Genomic DNA, 21,232 nt, shown 5'->3' with positions numbered 1-21,232 from the left:
CTTGATGACAGCAATGGTTAAGGAAAAAAAAAAATCAGTGTTTTGTATTTGTTGACTCAGATTAAAAACAGAGTGGAGCTATGTTTGGGGATTGGTTGTGAATGATCTGCCTCATCTGGTGGGAGGCTTGGTGGAGAGCAGATCACGAGGGTCTTTGATCCTGAACGGTCCATGCAGGGGGCTCAGGTAGTCTCTTAATCAAGGGGCTGGGGGTGAACACGGGCCCGGTATAGGCTGCAGCAACAAGGTTGGCGGGAAGAGCCCACCCAAAAGTGCCATCACTTAAAGGCTACTTGACATGAGTGACAGGAGCTGGGCAGAGTCAGATGGGATACGTGATTGTATGTGTTGTGTGTGTGGGGGTGTGTGTGTGGCATTGGGCAGATATGCAGTTGGAGCAGAGAGGCAGGGCCCTTTTGCCTTCTTCCTGCAAACATTTACAGGGGGGAGGCCAAGGTCGTCTAAGGAACCCTGACCAGCTGGGCCCAGTGTGCTAGAACTCAGCCAAGGATATGAGTGGAAAGTCTCTCCCTGGGTTCTGAGCAAGGAAGGCTTGAACAAGAAGGCCTGCCCTATCAGTGTTGCTCTTGTCCTGACCTTGTCTTCCTGAAATAAGAGCCAGAGCCCTGTCTTCTCAAGTCCTGGTGGCTTTGGGACAAAGCTGGGCCTGAGCAGGAATGAGAGAAAGTCAAAGGGAAATAGTTACTGGGCTTATTTTGGATAAAGCACATGGGTGAGTTGTAGAAGCTAGCCTTCATCCCAAGTGATGTTCAAATAAAAACATCAAGCCTTTCTGTCAGAATTTTGTAGAAATAGCAGCAAGTCGGAGAAAAATTGCAAACTGTCCACTCTGACTAGTCAGGGCCACTTGAAAACCATTTTTATTCAAAGGAAACTGTGTTGGATTTATAGATAAGGCCAGTTAAAAAAAAAAATCCAACCTTCAGCAAGTATTCACTGAGTGCCTATTATATGCCAGGCACTGTGAGGGTTAATTGCAGAAGCACAAGATAAATATGTGATCCACACCTTGATGACAGAGAAAAGCAGAGAACCTGTAAGAGTTGTGAATCTGTGTACTGATTAGACACCTGCCCAGGAAAATTGTTCTCAGGGTTGAAATGCAACAGCAAGGCTTCCCAAGTCCTCCCAGAAAGGCTGGCGCTGTCTGAGACAGAAGTTGGGGGAGGCCGAGGGGAAAGGACAGAGGGCCTGAAGGTCACAGGAGAGAGGGAGGGAGTAGGGATCACAGCGGTGGTCTCCACTCCAGTCCCAGTGTTCTGGACGGGAACCCAAATCACATCAGGCCATCCTACCCAGTGAAAACCCACCAGTGACTGCCTGCCCTCTGCTGAATGGAGGCCCAGGTCCTGTCCCAGGCCTCCTGCAGGCAAGTTCTCATCGTCCTCTGCCCCCAGGTGACTTGCTGCTGTCCGGCCCTCAGATTTGTCCGTTTGGTCCATACGCCTTCCCTCTAGGGTGGCTGAACCACCTGGTTTGCCCAGGCCCATCCTTGGCAGACTCGGGTGGGTTGTCACCTTGTTCCTCGAGGCCTGGACTCCCCTGTGCAGCTCCCACTGTGACTGCTCCCTTCTCGTACCTGCGCAGGTTTGGTTGGCCCAGCAGCTGCTTCCTTAGGAGCTTTCCTGGGCTGTATCCCCTCTGGCTCCTTCACTTCTCCTTTGTAGCTCTTATTCCAACAGCAATTACATAACTAGTTGTGGAATTAGTTTCCAGATGTTCAAAAGACTGTAAGATCTCTGTGCGGTGGGTAGTGCCGTCTAGTTCAAGGTTGCAGTCTCAGCGCTCTGCACGGTGCCTGGCACATGGCTGACACCTGATAAATAGCCATTGTGGAAACGTTTATATATCTCTCTCAATAATAACAACAATTAAAAAATGTGTATGCGTCAAACGTCTACCCTGTGCCAGGCTTACATCAGAGTCTCTGTCTCTCGGCACCAGTCCAGGGGCTCACATCTCCTCTGTCACCTGGACTGACTGGACTGATGTCAGTGCCTGCCAGAGCATCTCCCACCTCCACTTCACCTGGACAGGACTGCCAGGACTTCCTTCCAGAGCTGAGTGCTGATTTTCTCTCTTCTCTACTCAGAAACCTCTAAATGACTCTCCACTGCTCACTGATAGCATTTGTGATCTGTTTGGCCCTACCTCTGTTTATACTTCTCTCTCTCTTTCTCTCTCTCTGTCACACACACACACGCGTGCGCACGCGCGCACACACACGCACACAGACTCACACTTGGTCAAAATAAACAATTCACTATTTCTCTAACATACATACCTACAAGTTCCTTAATTCTGACTTTCCTCATGCTGCAATCCCTTATACCTCCTCTGCCTCTTCAGTCTATCCATCCTTAAAAACCCAACTAAAATGCCCCTTATCCAGATGACTTCTAAGTGCATCCAACTATTTCTGCATCCTACAGAATCCAGCATTCCAGTGTCACACTTCCCACGTTGTCTTGTGTTAACTGTCTTGATCTCCTAACCAGATTATAGGCAACTTGAGAATAGGGGCTGGGTTCTGTTCACCTGTAATGTTTTATGTATAGCAGATGCACAACAGTATTTTAAAACTTCTGTTATACCAAGTTCAAGGGGTTTGCCTGAGTGTTCCTTTTAGTTCACATAGCCCCTAAAATCATTCTATAAAACTCTATATTCAGTTTCATTTTTAAGTTGACATCTACATTTTTATCACAAATTTAAATATTGCAAAGGATGTACTTTCTCTTTTATATATGCTTTAAATACATTTTATTTAAACCTTGTAGTTGTAGGTTTAACTCATTTAATTTATGGGAAATACCTGCTGTATAATTGAACTGGCAAAGCCAGTCCTTGTGGTCAAGCCAGACAAATAGCCAAACCACACATTCAATCAGAAAAAGACTGACTTTATTTTAAAATTCAGATAAATGTGGGTGATAACTCTTTGATAGATAGGAACCCCACCAGGGCTGCTGGGTTGAAGGAAGGCATTGCCCACGTAAATGTTTCTTACTGACGCTCTCTAATTTGTCTCTGATTCTCTCTCAGGAGGGCTGCATTCTCTAATTGTCACTTTGTTTAATGCCCTAAAAGATTTAAACTTGAAGGTGACGAACCAGAGTAAAATGCAGGACTGGGGATAGGTGCAATCTTTCTTTCATAATGTAAGGGGCCTCTGTGTAGGGCAGGTGGGAACAGGCAGTTGGCAGTCCACAGGTTTGAAATGCATAAAAATTGAAGCTAAAGTTCTGGAAATGGATTCCATTTTAGCCATCCCTGCTCATGGGCCCCCTGGAAAGTCTCTGTGAACCCCAGGAATGCATGTTTCTCAGTGGGAAGAAATCACAGGAGTTTTCATTTCCTTTCACACGGATACACATGGTTATGGTTTTAGATAATTTACCTTCCACTTAAGAAAGAAAGGTCACTTGTTTCTTCACAAGATTCTCAGGTTCTTCCTGGTGAAATCACTCTCCAAGAGGCAGTTTCATCAGAAGAAAAGATCCCATTAAACCCGTAGAACCCTTAAAAACAGACAGGGCTCTCATTTGTGGTTGCCAGTTACCTCCCAGGGTGGTGACACAGACGAGCTTTTCTGGAGTCCCTGATCCCTGGGCTGCCTGGGTGAAATGCCACCAAATGCCCAGCAAGAGGTTGGTTGAATTCTGGGTTGTTGCTACATTGTTTATACCCAAGTGTTTACAAACTATAGCAACTGTTACCACCAGTAATCATAATCATCTTAATTGGTGCCCTCAGTGAACTAGACATGACGCAGACCTTATCATCAGATGCAGTGCGCTTACTCTTTTAAGACTTGGAAAGCACTCTGGTAATGTTACAGGCATCCGGTCTGGCACTATGGTTGTCTGAAAAATCTCTGTGAAGTCCAAATTCTTCAGCAATTAGGTCATTTGATTTTGCCATGAGTTTGGCATGAAAAATAGTAGTATCAGTAAATAGGGCTGGGACAGATGCATCTTTGGGGAGCCCCAAGCTTAACAGAGTTTGAGAGAAACTCATTAAGAAAGAGAATATAAAATTTCAAATAAGCTTCAGGGCTCATGCAAACTTGAGTTTCTTCAGCTTCACAGCAAACCCACCTCTGTTGCAGGAACAGCAGTCAGGTTTTTGGCGGAGTGCCTCGCACTTAGAATACGTATTTGAAGCTATTCCAGGCACGTGTAGACCTCAGGAGCCACACACTTCACAGTTTCTGGGGTGTGTATGATCCACTGCTTGGAAGGTGAGTCAGCCCCTGATGAAAGTGAAGGGTTCTCTGCTGAAAGCCTGGCCGTTGTTCCAAGACAGAGGCTGCAGACTGGTGTGCTGTGGGCCTGGCTTGGTCTGCAGGTGGTTTGTTGTGGTTGTGTTTTGTCTTCTTGTTCAGTGTTTCTTAAAAATGTGAATTAAACTTGCCAAACTTTAAAAACTGTAAAATTTCAAATAAAAAGCTGATTTCTTTTTCTTAAAAAAAAAAAAGCTTCTCTTGAGAAACTGAAAGATGGTTTCACGGTAGACTTGGGCTTGACAAAATGACAGCTTTAGAGGAGGGATGTGCTTGTGGGTTGGCCTTGTCCCCACCTGGCTCTCCAGTTTTTCAATAATTTCCTGCCTGACCTTGGAGACATTTGATTCAAGATAAGGCTCTTTACCTGCCTGAACCTAGTCCTGCTCTGCCCCTGCCTTAATCTCACTGGTCTTTGACTTCTAACCTGCTTGATGTCCTGAGGACTTTTCTTCTTTTAAAACAGTAATCAGCTGTGCATTATTAATTTTTACACCCCATTTTGTTAACTATATCGTTTTATAAGTCTTGCTTTTTCCAACCTGCACTTGGCCTTTCTCAGATTAGTTTGTAAAGAATGACATATTACAGATATCTCAACTTTTGTGGTTGATTCTACATTTCAGCTTCTTCCCTTTTCTAAGAGTGATACATAATAGATTTAACTTAAAAAATTATATTGGGCTAAAAAGCGGTCCGTTTAGGAATTTTAGGCCTCCTGTTGACATCAGTGGGGAAGTCTTGACAGGAGTAAGGTTGAGAACTGTTTCTTTAGACTGAATCTCCTTGATGGCAGGGTTATCATCATCCTATTACTGCGAACTCGCTTTTCTCCCTAGCGCAGGTATTGTCCTACGTAGCTAATGGCATTTTCAGCTATTCATTTTGGACCCCTACACTGATGTTCACTAAGTGTTGGCTTCTGCATTAACTCCTTGGGATTTTGCATGAAAAAAAATTCAGAATTAAAAGGAAAAAATGTGATGGAATTTATTGTTGATTGATACCGTCAATCCTTTGGGGGAAAAAGGCTAAGTATCAATCAATGTAGCAAGCAACAGAAACATACTGCCAATTCATATATGATACAGTTAGCTGATTGGCAAATACCAACCAGATTGTGAGAAAACTCTGTTTACTTGGGTGAAAAAGGTCAACAGTTTTTTCCCTTGTAATGCCACTGCATTTAGATTCAAGTTTCAAAGAAGTCCTGTTTGGGGCATTAAACTTATACTTTAAAAAGTCTATGAATACTACAGTTTAAAAAAAAATCAAGTTAACTTCCAGTAATTATTTACCTTAAATTAACACACAGCCTGTATAGTTGGAAAAAGAAAATATTTTTGGATATATATTTTATTTGACAGTGTTTTAGAATATCATACAGTAAACAAGATTTTTGTAAAAGTTAATTTATCCATAGTGGTGCGTTTCATAAAAATAGTTGCTCACTTACAGTCTTTCTGTGACTATTAATACATGTAATTATATTTATAGAGATACAGCTGTACAGGGTAAATTCACAGCTAACACTACACAGAAGTATTATTTGGAATGGGATTTAGATGATGTGCTGTCTTCACAGGTTATGGATTACAGCTGCATAAAGCAATAGCTGCACAAATAGTAGCTGTGAACTGTGCAAATCATAGTTTATGCAAGTGTAATCTCAAGTTTTTAATCCTTTTGTAACAAATGGAAAATCAAGGTCAGAGGATACAGTACTGGGACGTGCAGCTACACTACAGAAGCATTGTCCAAAACCAGATTCAATAAATTAATGGCAAACTATACTGGATTTCTAGTCCAGGGTAGAAAGACTAATTGAGATTAAACCAAAAGTACTGTAAACTGCTACATGTGTTTGTGCTTTTGTTTATGATGAATGGGTTTCATTTTTGGAAATTGTTTTACAAGCTGCAAGACTCTTCACTTGAGGCTTTCAAGCATATTCTCCTCTTGTCAAACAACTGAACTATTCCTATGCCTGATGGAAATTAAACAGCTAGTGCTCAGGAAACTGCAATTACAAAGAGAGGAAGAGTCAGCTGAGGGAGGCTGTTATGTGTGACCTCCAGTGATGGACCTGACCTTCTTTACTTCCTTGACTTCAAGTGCAGGGAGGTGAGGCTTATTTGCATTTGAACTCTTGTGAGGGGCAGAATATGGGAAGGATGAAGCCTCTTTCTTTCATTCAAGTCTTATTAAAGAGAAGCATTTGCCTTTTAATATGTGTAGCTACAAGTAAGTGCATGGCTAATTAACTGAAGGTAACGTCTTACAAAGAAATATTAAAACAGCAGAGGAAAGGCAAGCTTTAGGATTTTACTAGAGGATCAACCATGGAAGAGGAAGATAAACAGAAATATCTAGACAAAAAAGCAAACCAAATGGAAATAGACGGAGAAAGAATAAGAAAGATAAGCAGAAAGGAATGCTAAGAAGATCCATGTTCTTTAATGAAAATAAATTGGTCCTAATAATGATTTTTTAATATTAGGGAGTCATTATAATCTGAGAAATACTTTGCTCTATCAAAGTGAAAGTGAAGTAATGGAAAGAGGATTTTTAAAGACAACGAAACAAATGAAATGAAGCACTGCTGTCAAAGCAGCTCCTATCTCTGAGCCTGAGACAACAGGAAAGCCTTCTCATAAAGGAACTGCAGCATTCCCAATCTTGATGTAAGGAATTGTGGTCCTTCAATTATAAAATTCTTATTTTAGATGAAAACCAATTAAGATCTATCAGCTAAACTGCAAAGTTCGGACTTACGGCAAACTGTTCCCTAGGACACAATTTTTAAACCTTTTCTACCACTGAAAATGTACAGAAATGTGATTACAGAAATGGCAGTAAAAATGGCATCACATCAACGAATTCACTAATTTCGAGCTCATCCTGCAGTCTGCAGGGAACGTTGCTGCTAAGACGGGTGATGGATGCCACGGGTGAGCCGTGGAAACATGTCATGGGCGAACAGTTCTAAATGTTTCAAAGAAACCTTTTTACCCCTGTCTAGATATGTCAAGAACAATTTATTTACAACTCTTTAGATCAATTAAAAGATATAATCTTGTCTCACTTTCAGCTTGCTCCGTGCAGTTTGATTTTTAAGGCGATATTCCAGTTTGTGATTGCTCTTAACTCGTCCAGTTTCTTGATATAAAGTTGGATGACATCCAAATCCTTCATGCAGTGGGGGGAATTTTTTTTTTCTTTCCTTTTTTTAAAACTAAAGCTACACTGCACTCTCTGTTATGTTCTTCACGTTATTTTGGTTCTTCCATAGCTGCCAAAGCCCTAGCAGTGGAAGCAGGGGCTTTCGGATCAGTTCAGGTCTGCGCGTGGACGCCGTACAGCCTATGCCCGTTGGACACGCGGGACTTCACGTCGATGCTCTCAGGCCTTGGTGCCTCCGGGATCTATGCGTGTGACAGTGAAAATAAATTAACAACGCCGTGAGACGGAACCTAAGAAGAACGGTCTGCAGGCGTCGAGGCGGGGCGGCGGGCTCATCTGCCCGCGGCCGAGGCGCCGGGTTTGAGGACGCCGGGCAGCTTGTCGGAGCCTGGCACCTTCCAGGGCCCCGGCGCCACGGCGGCCTTGCGCGCGGGGCCGCTCCCCGGGGGCCGCGCGCCCTGCCGGGGCCCCGCGCGCACGCCCGCCCTGCCCTCGGCCTCCCGCACGCCCCCGCCCCCGCCGCCCGGGCCTTCGCGCCCGCAGAGCTCGGGGCTGGTCGCGCCGCGCGGCCCCTCCTTGCTGCCGGCCCCCGCCGCGGGCCCGGGCGCCCTGGCCTCCGAGGAGGACCTGCCGGCCTCGGGCCGCCCTTGGCCGCCGGGCGCCTCCTCGAGCCTCGGCCGAGCGGCCCTCTGCGGGCTGGCCGAGCGCTCGCTCTGCTCCCCGAGGCGCTGCTTCTTCTGGCCGCCGGCTGAAAGCTCCTTTGGTTTCCTAACGTCGTGTTCCCTTTTGATATCCCACGTCAGGTCTGGGCTTATCTGGTGGGAAGGGTCGGAGGGTGGGGCTGGATGTGATGGAGAGAATGGAGAGAGGACGTCCTCCAGGGAGACGCCTATTTCCGGCAGACCTGGGGAGGCGGCAGCGGGAGAACTCCAGGAGCTGGGTTCATCTGTGGGGCAGGAAGCACAGGCGTTAGCAGCCGCGCCGCCCAGGCTTTCCACGCTCCCGCGACCTCCCTCCGCGCCAAGGACGAGAGCAGAGGACCAGGGGCGTCTGCTTTCAAGGCCCCAAACCACTGCCACCCCCACCCTCACTGCCAAGAGGGCAGCCGACCTTATTCCGGGGGGGTTGTGTTGTTCCCCGCGGTCTTTACCCCCGCCCCCCACCTCCCCTCACTGATACAGATCGGGAAGGTCGTCGCAAAGCCCCGGCCTAACCCATCCCTTCGCCTTGGCCACTTCTAACTTCCGTGGGTGTCATCAGGTCCGACAGTCTTCTGTGGATGGCTGACTTGGCAGCACATGAACCAGTGGTTCTCAAACTCGAGTGTACATCTGAATCTCCGGGGGTAGTTGTGAGTAATACGGATGCCACATTGGCTGGACCCAGAGATTTCAGTAGCACACGGGTCCAGGAATTTCTCTGCATTTTTAACAGGCACCGAGATGATTTGGAAAATGGTCAGAGAACCAAGTTTTGAGAAATACTGGTCTGAGTCCTCTGGAGGAAGTTGAGAGACTGTCTTAACCATTAGGTGTCACTGAACGCGTAACTCTTAGCCATCACCAGATACAGAATTTGGATCAATTCTTCTAAAAGCGTTGTTGTCTTATCTTTTAGAAATCATCGTCCTTAATTCTTTTTAATAGTTCTGATGTTATAGAAGGCCTGGGACTAAGACAAATGATTCTTCCTAGGAAACCTAGTTTCAACATTTATTTGGGATTTAAGATCTCTAAGAAAGGATTTGTGACAATTTACTGCAAAATGCATACAAATTAGAATGATAAAAATGAGATTTTTTTTTTTTTTTTAAGAAACCACTGGTCAGAAGCCAAGCAGAAAGAGGACAGATATGTTAGGAATCTGCTATGTTTAGTTACTCCTGTGAGCACTAACATTGCTCTTGAGTTCTGGCCACTAAAGCAAAATTAAAGTAGGGAAATCCAATACAGTGATCCCTTGATATTTGTGAGGAGTATGTCCAAAGGCCTGTAGAAATTCTCAAATTTTGAAATATTATTGGAGAGCATAACTGTTCTCCATAGAATTGTTATACAGTCATGAGGAACAAAGCCATATTGGTACCTGAATGGTGGGTGGCAGCAAGGCTCCCTCACTGGCTAAAGAGATTTCAGTCCCACACACCAGCCTCAGTGCATGTGATTCAAATTCCTGCTACTACAACATGTCAGAGACTATTTGTGGCCCTTCTGCATACTCAGTCTGTGAATGTCAAGGGTCTACTTTGCTTAAAAGTTGAGGATTCTTATCTGGTACCTTTGATGCTGATTTATTAGAGATGAGAGAAAGAGGGCAGCGGGGTTGACAGTTCCAGTAATTCTGGCTACCCAGAGTATCAGATCAGTTATAGAATAAATTTCTCCTTTGATGTGAAATTTGAACGGAGTATTTAGGGCACACTGTTCTCTTCCTTCTTTCCATAGATTGCTATCCATTATGTTCACTTGGTGAAAGCATCCAAGAAAAGCATCAGAAACCTAGAATCTACTCCTGCCTCCAGCATTTACCAGCAATGTGATTTGGGACCAACTACTCAATCTCTCTAAGCCTGAAGTTCTCCATTTATAAGGTAGGGATGCAACGTTTACCTCGTAGAGGTGACACGTGCACTTCAAAGGGAAAAAAGCACCTTGCAGTGAGAGAGTTGTAACGATTTTTCACATGTAGTTGAGTCAGATTTTTCTTCTGTGCCTTGGTGGCTGTCTACTAGTGATCTGGCCACATGAACTAGCAAACACACAGGTGAGATTCTAAATAAGTGCAGTAAGTCAGCTATTCCCACATGCTGTGGCTCCCGGGGTGGAGGGGTGGGGTGGAAGGTGTTGCTCTGCTGCACGTATCCTTGGTTACCTCCAGGAATATTCTGAAATCCTCAAATGCACATGTTTTCAATGAAAATTCAAATGTGTTCTGCTTCTGGCTGGGTTAGTTTTAAAATGAAACATGATAGGAGGTGGCAATTCCACCCATAAAGGAAGGTACTGTCTGAAGGAGTTAAAAGTGGTCTTCACTGGAGGGTCGCTGTGCAGTAGCAATCTCTGACTTGGACCAGGGTGATAATATTTCACATTTTAATAGCTCTTTTTTCCCACCATGACATCACATGAGGTAGAGTCAAGTCAGTTCTGAGACAGAGGGAGGGTGATACTAGTCACACTATTTCCTGAGGGGAGGACTTGAAGCAGAGAGAGGTTAAGTAACTTGACCAAGGTTACAGAGTGGGTCAGCCAGGAGGAAAATGCTGGTTTCTTGACTCTTTTTACTTAGAAAATTTTTCTAACATGTCGCCTTGCAAATAGGATTAAAGCATGTGACATGGACATGCTCAGTGGCCACTGCTGACCAACAGGAATGAGACCGCAGCACTGGTGAGAATACTTTTAGCATTTATTTCTGAATGTCTTACATATAACGATACACTAGGTGAAATTATTTAAAATACAAAAGAATCTCATGATAAATATTTTGCAAGCATTTATTTATAGATCATTAAATACTTAATGGGAAAGATTAAAAAGCTAAAATGTTTTAAGCTACTGCTGATTAAGAATATTAGTCCAAAATTAAAACGACTAGATCATAAAGCAAAGTGATCTGAAGATGGACGTGTATATATGTGGGTCCACAGTTTTCATTTTTCTGGGCAAGAATTCTTTGGTTCGCTAGCAGACTTGCGATGTCCGCCCCGAGCATGAGCCTGCAAAGCTCCGTGAAGCAACAAGGGCAGGTGCCAAGCGGCCCCTTTCCCACCTTTCACCTGCCTGTCAGGGTGACACAGACTGCAGAGGGCAGGGGGAGCGCTTCTGTAACATTTCAAACTCGAGTTTTTGTGGAATTTTGACGTGCAGTAACCAGAAGAATTAACCACACTTAGTTCTGGTTCCTTCGAACCTTACTTCAGCCGCCCTTCCCCCATCCCTGTCTTTTTTCCCTCGAACCTGGCCACTGGCTAAAGCATGTGCTTGTGTTCGCTTCAGAGCTCTTGCCCAGGAGGATGAGCTTCACACACTCTTCCTGTAGGAGATGTTCTAACTGGAATTAGAAATACAGGGACGCATCCTAGAAAGACAAAATCAGCCATGTGGGCTGGGATTTCTGCAGCCCTTTTTTCCAAACAACGTCCCTAGGCCCAATGGCTATCATGAGAAAGGGAAAAGCCTTTTATTCCAAAACTGGCTTCCTCCACCTGCCCTCTCTCATCCTTACCTGAGTGCAACTGCTCTCTTCAAGTTCACCCATGATCTTACTGCCGTCAAATCCAGAGGACACCTCGCAGTGTCATCGCGGCTTTATCTCACCACATTTCACATGGCTGACTGCTCCCCGAAAAGAGCTGGGCTCTAGGCCTCCCTGATGCTCCATCCTCCTGCTCTTTATTCTCCCCCTGTGCCAGTCCTTCTCAGTTTACATCATTGGTTCCTTCTCTTTTACCTGACCTCACAATGTAGCCTTCCTCAGGGCTGGGTCATTTGCTTTCTTCATCATCTCTCCTAGGTGTTCTTGTCTATTTATGGTCTTTTCTACAACAACAGTCCTCCCAGGTGCTTCTGCTGAGCTCTGTGCTATGGCTCTGTGCTCATGTGTCCACCTGCCTGCTCGGTTTCTCTGCTCAGACAGGTCACTGGCATCTTCAGATCTTCAGTTTAAAAAGCCCCAAACAGAAACCTGTTCTTCCCAAGCCTATTCTGTATTCTTTCCTTATCTTCCCATCACTGGGTGTCATCCTTGACTCCTTTCTCTCCCTCATCTCACAATACAATCCACCTGCAAGGCTTCTTAGTCTCATCTTCAAATATACATGGACTCTGTCAACTCGTGACCCCTTGCACTTTCACCATCCTAGTTCAAGATCCAGGGCAGTCCTGGAAGGATGCAGCCCACGTGGGCTGCCTGCGAAAAGCACATTTAAAAGGAGGCCACAGTGCAGGCACCTTTCATAGACCCTTGGGGGCACTGGTAAAGACAGGAAATTCCAAACTGCATTTCAGTGTTGTTTGGATAGAAGTTACGTGCAGTATATTGTGAACCACACACCCTCCCTTGAGTTCGGAGCCCAGGACAGCTAACGTAGTTACCACACCCAAGGGATGGGCCTGCTGGGCTCTTGTTCCTCACTGGGCTACTACATGACCCACTCCGCTCTTTCCTGCCTCTAGTGACTCTCCACTCAGCATCCACGACAGCCTCTTTCAGACAAATTTGATCACGTCATTCCCTTGCTTAAAACTTTTAGTGGATTCTTACCGCTTTTAAGAGTAAAATACAAAATTACTAACATGGTCCACAAAAGCCTGCATGATCTGGCCCCTGCCAGCCTCCCCAGCTTCATCTCCATTCACCCCCTATTCCCCACCCACACTGGTCTTTGTGCAGTTCCTCAAACATGCCAAGCTCATTCTGTAACCTGGGATGTACGTCATTGCTGATGACTCTGCCCGGAAGGTTCTCCCCACAGCGATTCACATGGTGAGCTCTCTTTCACTCTTTAGGACTCCTAAATATCACCCCAGAGGACCCCAACCCCCAGCAGGTACTCCGCTCTCCTCAAGAGTGTCTCGTCTCTATTTTCTCATAGTACTTACAATTTGTCATTACATATTTGCCTGCTCATTTGATGAACATCAGTCACAACTAGTAGACTGTAAGCTTCATGAGGGCAGTGACCACACTGGTCTTGTTCATCACAGAGGACTGAATACCCAGCATACTGTTTGACACAATAATACATGTTCAGTGTGTATCTGGTGAATAAATAAATCTTTTCCACAAATGGAAGTGGACAACTTGAAACCAAATGCCTTCAGAGGGAGGATGGTGGTGAAATGATACTGTGTATAAGTGGGAGAGGAAAGAAATTCGTCTGAGGGGAAGAGTGCTGACGCCAGTGACAGAAGGTCCATTAGGACGCGTTCTCAGCTTTTCACCTGTGGCCCCTGGGATGGGGAGGGATACAGAGAAGTTCTGGGTCCGAGTACATCTGACTTAACAGATGTTCTTTCCCTTTGTAATCTTATCAGCCATCACGATGTAATGACTTTGCCTGAAGGAGCTTCATCCCTGGAGAATCATAAGTCAACGTGCCAGTGAACTGTTCAGATTAAGCCACAGGTAAGTAAGACCCTAAATGTCTTAAACACCATCTGGGGAGAAACAAGTCCCTTCCCTGAAGTTAGGCTCGATTTCTTCCCTTCCCTGCGGTCAGCTCTAGCCAGCTTGGATCTCTCCCAGAAAACAGACTGATTAGTACATAATTACGTATTAGTAATATATACCCAAATTACACACAAACACCATTTTTGCTGAGTTAAAACATGTATGACCTCCTAAACTGTCTTGTAGGAGACCAGCAATACTGGAAAATAAAATGCATTTTTACTTCATCTGCTTGGGATTAAAAAAAAATACAAACCCTTATCTACTGTGTTTCAACGGCTTGTTTATTTTATGGCATATAACCAGGTGACAGAGAGGTGACCTGCGAGGAATAAACTACTTATTGTGGTAAATAAGTATCTGCATTATGGTTTTCCCAAGCGGCTGTTATCTCCAGCAAAAATGTGTACGGAAGAGGAGAATGTAACTCAAATCAAGGAAGAGTTCACTGGATCCTGTGCTGAAGGGAAAAGGACCCCCTTAGAAGGAAGCCGGCAATTGTCGCAGGGAGAGAGGGCCCGTCTCCTGCCCCACCCGTCACCCGACAGCCTTCCAGGGCTCCCGGACTGGGCTGCATCCTCCCCTGAGCCCTGAGCAAGAGTCCCTGCGCTTCTCTTTCTAGGGCTGGGACTCAGAGACCCGTGGCTGCCTTCTGGATTAGAGTCTTCAGGAAGGTAACAATACTGCTACCACTGTTGGTGTGACTAATAATGACAACAGCTAAGAGCATGGTGCTTCTCAGGGACCAAGCACTCTTCTACACCCTTGAAAGGTATTTACTCACATGTAAACTCGCACATTTTACAGATGAGGGGAGATGAGGGGACTGAAGCATAAAGAGTTCAGGAACCCTGCTCAAGGCTGCACAACTGGGAGGGGGCGGGGCACAGTTGCTGAGTGACTTTATGAACTGGGAGAGGTTCCACAGGCTCAGCTGAAACGCCACCCCGAGACCCCTTTGCTGGCCGGTATTTTGGTTGAGAAATGGGGCCCACCTTTTCTGGGGCAGAGTGACAGAAACTCCCCCTAACGTGACTGTCAGGGGCAGAGCATCGTTATTCCAGATGGAGACTCTGAGATGCCATGTGTGTTTGAACCTTGAACAGTCACCATAGTCAGGGTTCTGATTTGTGGAAATGCTGGACATACAAGCTGGGATCAGAGAATAATGAAATTAGATTTCTTAAGGACGGGGATAATAATATGTACTTTAAAAATATTCCTTTCAGTGTCATACTCTGAATCTGAATTGAATTGAAAATACTCAGAGATTGGAAACACTTTTTACATCCTTTGCTCAAATGAATACAAGTTCTGCAAAGAGATCTATGGATTTGGTAAGTGTTACTTCTTATAATAAACCTTTCCTGGTTCAACCTACAGTTGGCTGGGTTAGAGAATACTTATGCAGCTGTATTGAAATATATTTTCTTCTAATTTAGAATAATATAGGAAAATATAAAAATGATTAGAGTAGCTCAGAAGACAGTAATGGGAAATCATGTGGTATTCAAAACAAAAATCTTTTAAGGATGTGTTCAAACCATAATGGTTCATTTGGATCTGTTCAACCATCACTGAGGTGATTGCTTTTTGTAACAAAGTACAAATAAGAAAAATATGCATTTAAAAAATTTTGAGAACAAATTATTTTACTTTGCTTCTGCCCCTACTGAAGCATTGTTTCCAGTCTGGAGGCATTGTTAATGGCCTTCAAACATGTATTTGTTTCAGTTTTATTACCAGAGAGATGTAAACTAGGTATTATAAACATTAATAACCTTAAACATTGTGACCATATTTGTTTGATGCAAAGATGCAGCAGCAGTAAAGCTGTAGCAAACTTTACCTCCATGACTGAGAGGGAAGATCTCAGGGCTAGACAGGGTTATTAATAATAATGGAGTATATTTATTCCAAGCATGTTTCAGAAAGCAACACATTCTTCTTTTCAAATAAAATCTTACAGAAAAGCCCAGTATATAACAGATAAAAATGTAACTGCTTTGGTTGGCTGGATGGGTCCAAAGTCTTGCCATTCACCCCCACGCCCACCTACAGTGGCTTTTCAGACCGTTTTTCAGGAATCTTGACGCTCCAACAGAACAGTTTGAAAATTACTGCAGGAAAAAAGCAGTCTTGAAAAGCCCCTGTTAAAATGCAAAAAGCCCCATTAGCGGGTAATAAAAGGAGAAAGGGCAGATTCGTTAATAGATTAGTTTCTTAGATTAGTAGCTGGCGTTTGGACTTTACAGAAGGGAGACAAAAGCACAGGGAAGTTTTGCCTAAGGGGCTGGAAATGTCTGCAGCGCATTTCCAGTTTGGGAAGGACAGACTTGACCTTCCCAGAATCTTGCCCAGGCTGTGTTGGTCACCTGGAGCCTCAGCGCTGTGAGTAGAGACTGAACCTGTTTGTCTTCAGAAACAGTAAGCCAGCAACTTGCAGAGGAAGAATGTTGGGTAAACACCCAAGAACACGAGTGAATCGCAGATGCTAAGTGAAAGGCAGCTTCAAAAGGTTACATACTGTGTGATTCCCTTCATGTGACAGTCTCCAACAGACACAAGTAAACTAAACTAATCAGTGGTAGCCAGAGGCTTGACCACAGTGGAGAATGAGAGAATCTGGGGAGATTATGGAATTGTTCTGTATCTTGATTATGGTGGTGATTATATCACAGTACGGGTTTTTCAACACTGGTAGAAGTGTACCCTAAACTGGTGAATTTTACTGTAATTATACCTCAATTTAAAAAATACTAAAAAATAGTCCTGATAAACTTCTAAAAAAAAGTATCTTCATTTATTATATTTTGGGGGGGGTAATTTGTTTTACATGGAGATAGTGGGGAGTGAACTCAAACTCATGCATGCTAAGCAGGTGCTCTGTGACTGAGCTATACCCACCGCTCACTGCTGCTGAACTGTTTTAAACCCTGGTGTGAAGGGGTTTTTTAAATTGGTTACACCTCTAGCCAATGTTTTCCCCACCACTTGGCTTAGTAACTTCCCTCCCTCCCTTACCACTGGTCTAAGATAAGTCTCAGCCCCATGAAACTGATAATGAATTCTGAATTTATGGAGCTAACGGAATCTGAATTAAAGAGGTTTTACTTTTATCTTTAGAAGGCATCTTTAATCTCAAAGCTTTTCTGGAATCATGTTCTTCATCACAGAAATACAGCCCTGTCTGAAATGGCAGAGAGTGGAAATAAGGGATGAGAATAATCAACCATAACGTACCTGGTTCATGGGAGAAATGATGGAGACAGATTACAGCCACCTCTCGCCCAAGATGGAAGAAGGGGAAATGAGTTACTCAGAGGATGCTCTTGGACTCGTTAAATCCACACCTCTGGGGTACGTAAACAAGATGTTCCCTGTAAGCCGTCCAGGGACAAGACTCAGGCGTCAGGTTAATTCACTTCTAGACTGTGTGACGTGCAGCTGTATCCCCATCAACACGTCCCCAGGAAATAAAGTCCCTTTTTAACAATTGTGGCTATTCAAAAAGAAATCAACTCATGGAAGAAAGCTCTTGTGTCTAGAATCGTCGTGCTACCATATTTTATCAAGGCTATCCTTAGACATGTCCTCCCCCTACCACACACAAAAATACTGTCCTCTCATCTGTGTTGGGATCCAGTAGCCAGCTGCTCTATCCATCCTCTCCCCCTCTTTAAAAACATATTCATTTCTGATCACAAAATACAGGTAAGCAGCAAGGGCAGTGCCCGTAACCCCTTGGATGCATGTGTCCCCAGCCTGACAATCTGTAAGTACCTTTGTACCACACCAGGCGCAGCCTCCACAGGCATTTTCTCGTCTACTCTGACAGCAGCAGAGGATCGTATATGACTGTGTGGGATGTTTCAGACACACGCCCTACTCACAATGCAGGGTTCCCCTCCAATTAGTTTTCAAGCTCACTTGTGCAAATACTGAAACTGAAGTAACCGTTCCTTCTACTGATGAGCAAGAAAGTCATAGACAAATTATGCTGGCACAGCTCTGAGGTGTTTGTTTAAGAATGAAGTAACTTTTTAAAGAAAAGTCAATCAGAAGTCGTGACCAAGGCCCTTTGTGTGTCAACAGGCTGCCTGTGGCACTTGGGTGTCTGCCCATGGGTCCCCACATCCCAGGGTGGCGCTGGAGGAAGGGCAGATCAGGCACAAGGAATAGTCTTTTGAGCTCAGACCAGCAGGCCCGGGGGCTGGAGGCTTGTTGCTGTAGCCCATGAGCTGTTCTTTCTTCCAGTAAAGAAACTTGGCCTTCTTCCTCTTCTCTTCCAGGGTGGCTGTCACCTCTGCACTCCAGCCAACCTCCTGAGCCCAGCGTCCCAGGTGGACAAATTTTCACAAAGGCTTCAGACACACAACCTTGAGGACAGCAGGAACCACCATCCACGTTTTCTTGTCAGAGAGTCGAGGGATCCCATCCAGCACCGCAGGCAGTCAGGATGGCCCCCGCCTCGCTGTGTCTTGTGGGCCACAGGCCTCCTCTGAAGGCCAAAGGGTGCGACTGGGGCTGTACAAGGTAGATGCCGTGGGACCAGCTGGTGTTCACATGCTCACAGAGGAAGGCCAGGCACTTTAACTTGTTTCTGAGAAATTGCCAGAAACAGTGTTCATGGCGTCACGGCACATGACCACCACCTTCCTGCCGAGAGTACCTGCTTGGCCATCACGGGTGCATGGGTGCCAGCAGATGGCCTCAGCCATGCAGTACCAAACCTGCCCTCCTGCCGTCTTCAGCAGTTCATTATTCTCCTTGAACAAATACTTACTGAGCATCTACTATTTACATTATACAGATCAGTGCACTAGAAATATACCTGTCCTTGTGGACCTAACTTTCAGAGTGGAAGACCCAGAAAGTTAATTTACAAATAAGTCATAGTAACAAGTCTGCTATGGATGAGTACAATGCGGGAAAGTGAGCTTACGTAAGGCAAGGGTGCCGCGTGAGATACGGGGGCCTCTCTGGTAGGTGACGCTGAGCACGGCTTGTCCCCTTCCACCCTTTTAGCCTTTATGTCACTTTTATTTAAAGTTCGCAAAAGAAGCAAAAGGTGAGGTGAGTTTTATTGCTTGTTTCCCATTTATCCTGCAGAAGATGATGGGAGCAGCGCTATAGCCCCAGAGAAGGATGAACAATTACAGATGCTGGTAGATCTACCTCCTGGAGAACCCACCTGAGAAAGGACCTGAGCCCATGAGGCATCCGTCCAGACAGTGAGTATGCCTTACCTTAAAGCTCTCCTTTTTAACTGGGTTCTGAAAAAGGCTGCCCATGAATTTTTATTTCTGCAAACAAAGCCCCATGTCTTCCTAGAAACAAACCAGTGGGTATCAATTTCTGTAGCATTTTGGCCTGATATATGTAATAGCTGATTTCCAGCATGTTTAATATCTTTTGCTAAAATGAAAAGGCTTTTTGTTGGGAGTCAGAAATAAAATTGAACTGAGAAGAAATACCCAAAACACTATTTGACTATCAAATCACTGCAGATGATGGCTTCACAGGTCCTAGGATTTTTACAGGTCTGTGCACAAGTAGAAAAATCCTAGTGTGCCAGCAACCCTGCAGAAAGCACTAGTGCAGCTGGGTGAGGGCTCCAGACAGACACAGGCCGGGCAGGCAGAGAGGTCGGCAGTGCATTTGCTGGCAGCGATGCAGACTCAGCCGGGAGGGCGACATGCCTGCACTGCAGCCCCCTTCTGTTCAGGACACGTGCTGCTGACGGAGAAGTGGCTCCCAGGCTGTGTGCACAGCTGTTGCCTAAACACCTGGCCCCCTGTTGCCTCACATGAGCAGACCACTCAGCTTCAGTGCCACCTCCTCAGCCAGGCCTCTCTCACCATCTCCTCCAGAGTGGTTATTTTCTATTTCAGCTCCTTTATTTCTTTCACAATGTTTACCACAGTTTGTGCCTCTTCCCTTCTCAAATACAAATCCTTTTTGACAGGGACTGTGATCTGTCTTGTCGACTGTGGTGACCCCAGTCTTAACACAGTGCTGGGCCCACACTGAGTGTTAACAAACAGCAAATGAATGAAGAATGAATACATCAGTCGGAGAGCGCTCCTCTCTTGGAAATGGAACCACAACCAACCCTCATCATTGAGAGAACTGTGGAAAGACCTGGTATACTTGAAATAAATGTGTATGTATCAGTATACAAATCTATATAGCGCACAGACATCATTTGATATAATAAAACTTAATTCTGTTGTATTACTGTCCTGCTCAATGAAAAAAACATATTACATACATTATGAAAATTTTTAGACAGAAAATTGTATGAAATGCTAAAACCTTGCTATTCAAAGTGTCCCATGGACAAGCAGCACTGGTGTCAGGAAAACCAAACTAGCATCACGAAAACCACCCAATCGAAACAGCAGACAGAAAAGCAAGTGAAAAAAATGAAAGCAACATAAGGGACCTAAGAGATAATATAAAGCATGCCAAGTTTACATGTAATAGGGGTCCCAAAAGGACAAGAAACAAAAAAGGGGGTTGAAAGGGTATTTGAAGAAGTCATGACTGAAACTTCCATCCAAGTACAGAAAGCACAGAGGGTCCCCCCAAAGATAAACCCAAACAGACCAAGACATATTATAATTAAGCTAAAGAAAAGATTCTAAAGGCAGCAAGAGAAAAACTTAAGTTACAAGGGGCCCCATGTAACACTATCAGCTGATTTCTGTACACAAAACTTGCTGGCCAGAAGGGAGTGGAAGGCTATATTCAGAGTCTTGAATGAGAATAACCTGCAACCTAAAATATATGAAAACAAATATAAGTATGTATACGTATGACTGAAACATTATGTTGTACACCAAAAACTGACAAATAAATTGACTACACTTCAATTAAATTTGAAAAAAGACCACATCTAGGATACTCTACCCAGAAACTTTATACTTTAGAGTACAAGGAGCAATAAAGAACTTCTCAAACAAAAAATAAAAGAATAAAAATAAATACTTGACCTATCCTACTAAAACATCTATAAATAAGAACACATGAATCTATAGAAAAGAGGAAGCCACAGTTAGAAACGTAGTATCTATAATTAACACCAAGAGAATAAACATGAAGACATAAAAAAGGACATCAAAATAAACAATGTCGGAAACACTAGCAAGAAAACAGGTGAACCATCATCCGACATAACTCTGACCAATTTTCTCCTAGGGCAATCAACACAAGCAATGGGAATGAAAGCGAAAAAACAAAAAACAGTGGGACCTCATTAAATTCGTAAGTTTTTCCACAGCAAAGGAAATGATAAAACAGTAAGATAACCTACAGAATGGGAGCAAATATTTGCAAACGATGCAAGTGACAGGGGCTTCATCTCCACAATATACAAACAGGCTCACACAACTTATTAATAACAAAACCACAAGCCAATCCAAAAACGGCCCAAAGATCTAAATATGCAATTCTCCAATGCAGACCTACAAATGGGCAATAGGCACACAGAAACATATTCAATATTGCTACTTCTCAGAGAAGTGCAAATCCAAACTACAAGGAGCTATCACTTCACACCAGTCA

The 21,232-nt window shown here is 44.4% G+C and overlaps 2 protein-coding genes across 17 annotated transcripts in view; one reads left to right on the top strand and one right to left on the bottom strand.

Moving 5' to 3' along the window:
- PHTF2 (putative homeodomain transcription factor 2) overlaps positions 1–19,900 on the top strand; it is a 171,924-nt gene extending 152,024 nt beyond the window's left edge. For 7 of the 12 annotated variants that reach the window (XM_032484145.1, XM_032484144.1, XM_032484147.1 and 4 more), the window contains 9 exons: positions 9,934–10,079; positions 10,810–10,878; positions 13,528–13,618; positions 14,286–14,435; positions 14,893–15,000; positions 16,840–17,023; positions 17,956–18,199; positions 18,776–18,897; positions 19,632–19,900. The gene's annotated coding sequence lies outside the window, so the exon portion shown is untranslated. Of the gene's footprint in view, positions 1–9,933; positions 10,080–10,809; positions 10,879–13,527; positions 13,619–13,969; positions 14,436–14,892; positions 15,001–16,789; positions 17,024–17,955; positions 18,649–18,775; positions 18,898–19,631 lie in introns of all 12 variants that reach the window. The other 5 variants (XM_032484142.1, XM_032484141.1, XM_032484140.1 and 2 more) reach the window with 5 other exon arrangements.
- MAGI2 (membrane associated guanylate kinase, WW and PDZ domain containing 2) overlaps positions 7,530–21,232 on the bottom strand; it is a 1,116,223-nt gene continuing 1,102,520 nt past the window's right edge. For 2 of the 5 annotated variants that reach the window (XM_032484131.1, XM_032484132.1), the window contains one exon: positions 7,530–8,435. In XM_032484131.1, the coding sequence (XP_032340022.1) occupies positions 7,822–8,435 (614 nt within the window). In that variant the 3' untranslated portion in view covers positions 7,530–7,821. Of the gene's footprint in view, positions 8,436–15,685; positions 15,814–21,232 lie in introns of those variants that run through there. The other 3 variants (XM_032484133.1, XM_014559732.2, XM_032484135.1) reach the window with 2 other exon arrangements.

Source organism: Camelus ferus, chromosome 7, assembly GCF_009834535.1.
Source record: "Camelus ferus isolate YT-003-E chromosome 7, BCGSAC_Cfer_1.0, whole genome shotgun sequence".
NCBI lineage: Eukaryota > Metazoa > Chordata > Mammalia > Artiodactyla > Camelidae > Camelus > Camelus ferus.
The sequence above is the reverse complement of the archived record's forward strand: the minus strand, read 5'-3'. Positions and strand labels throughout refer to the sequence as shown.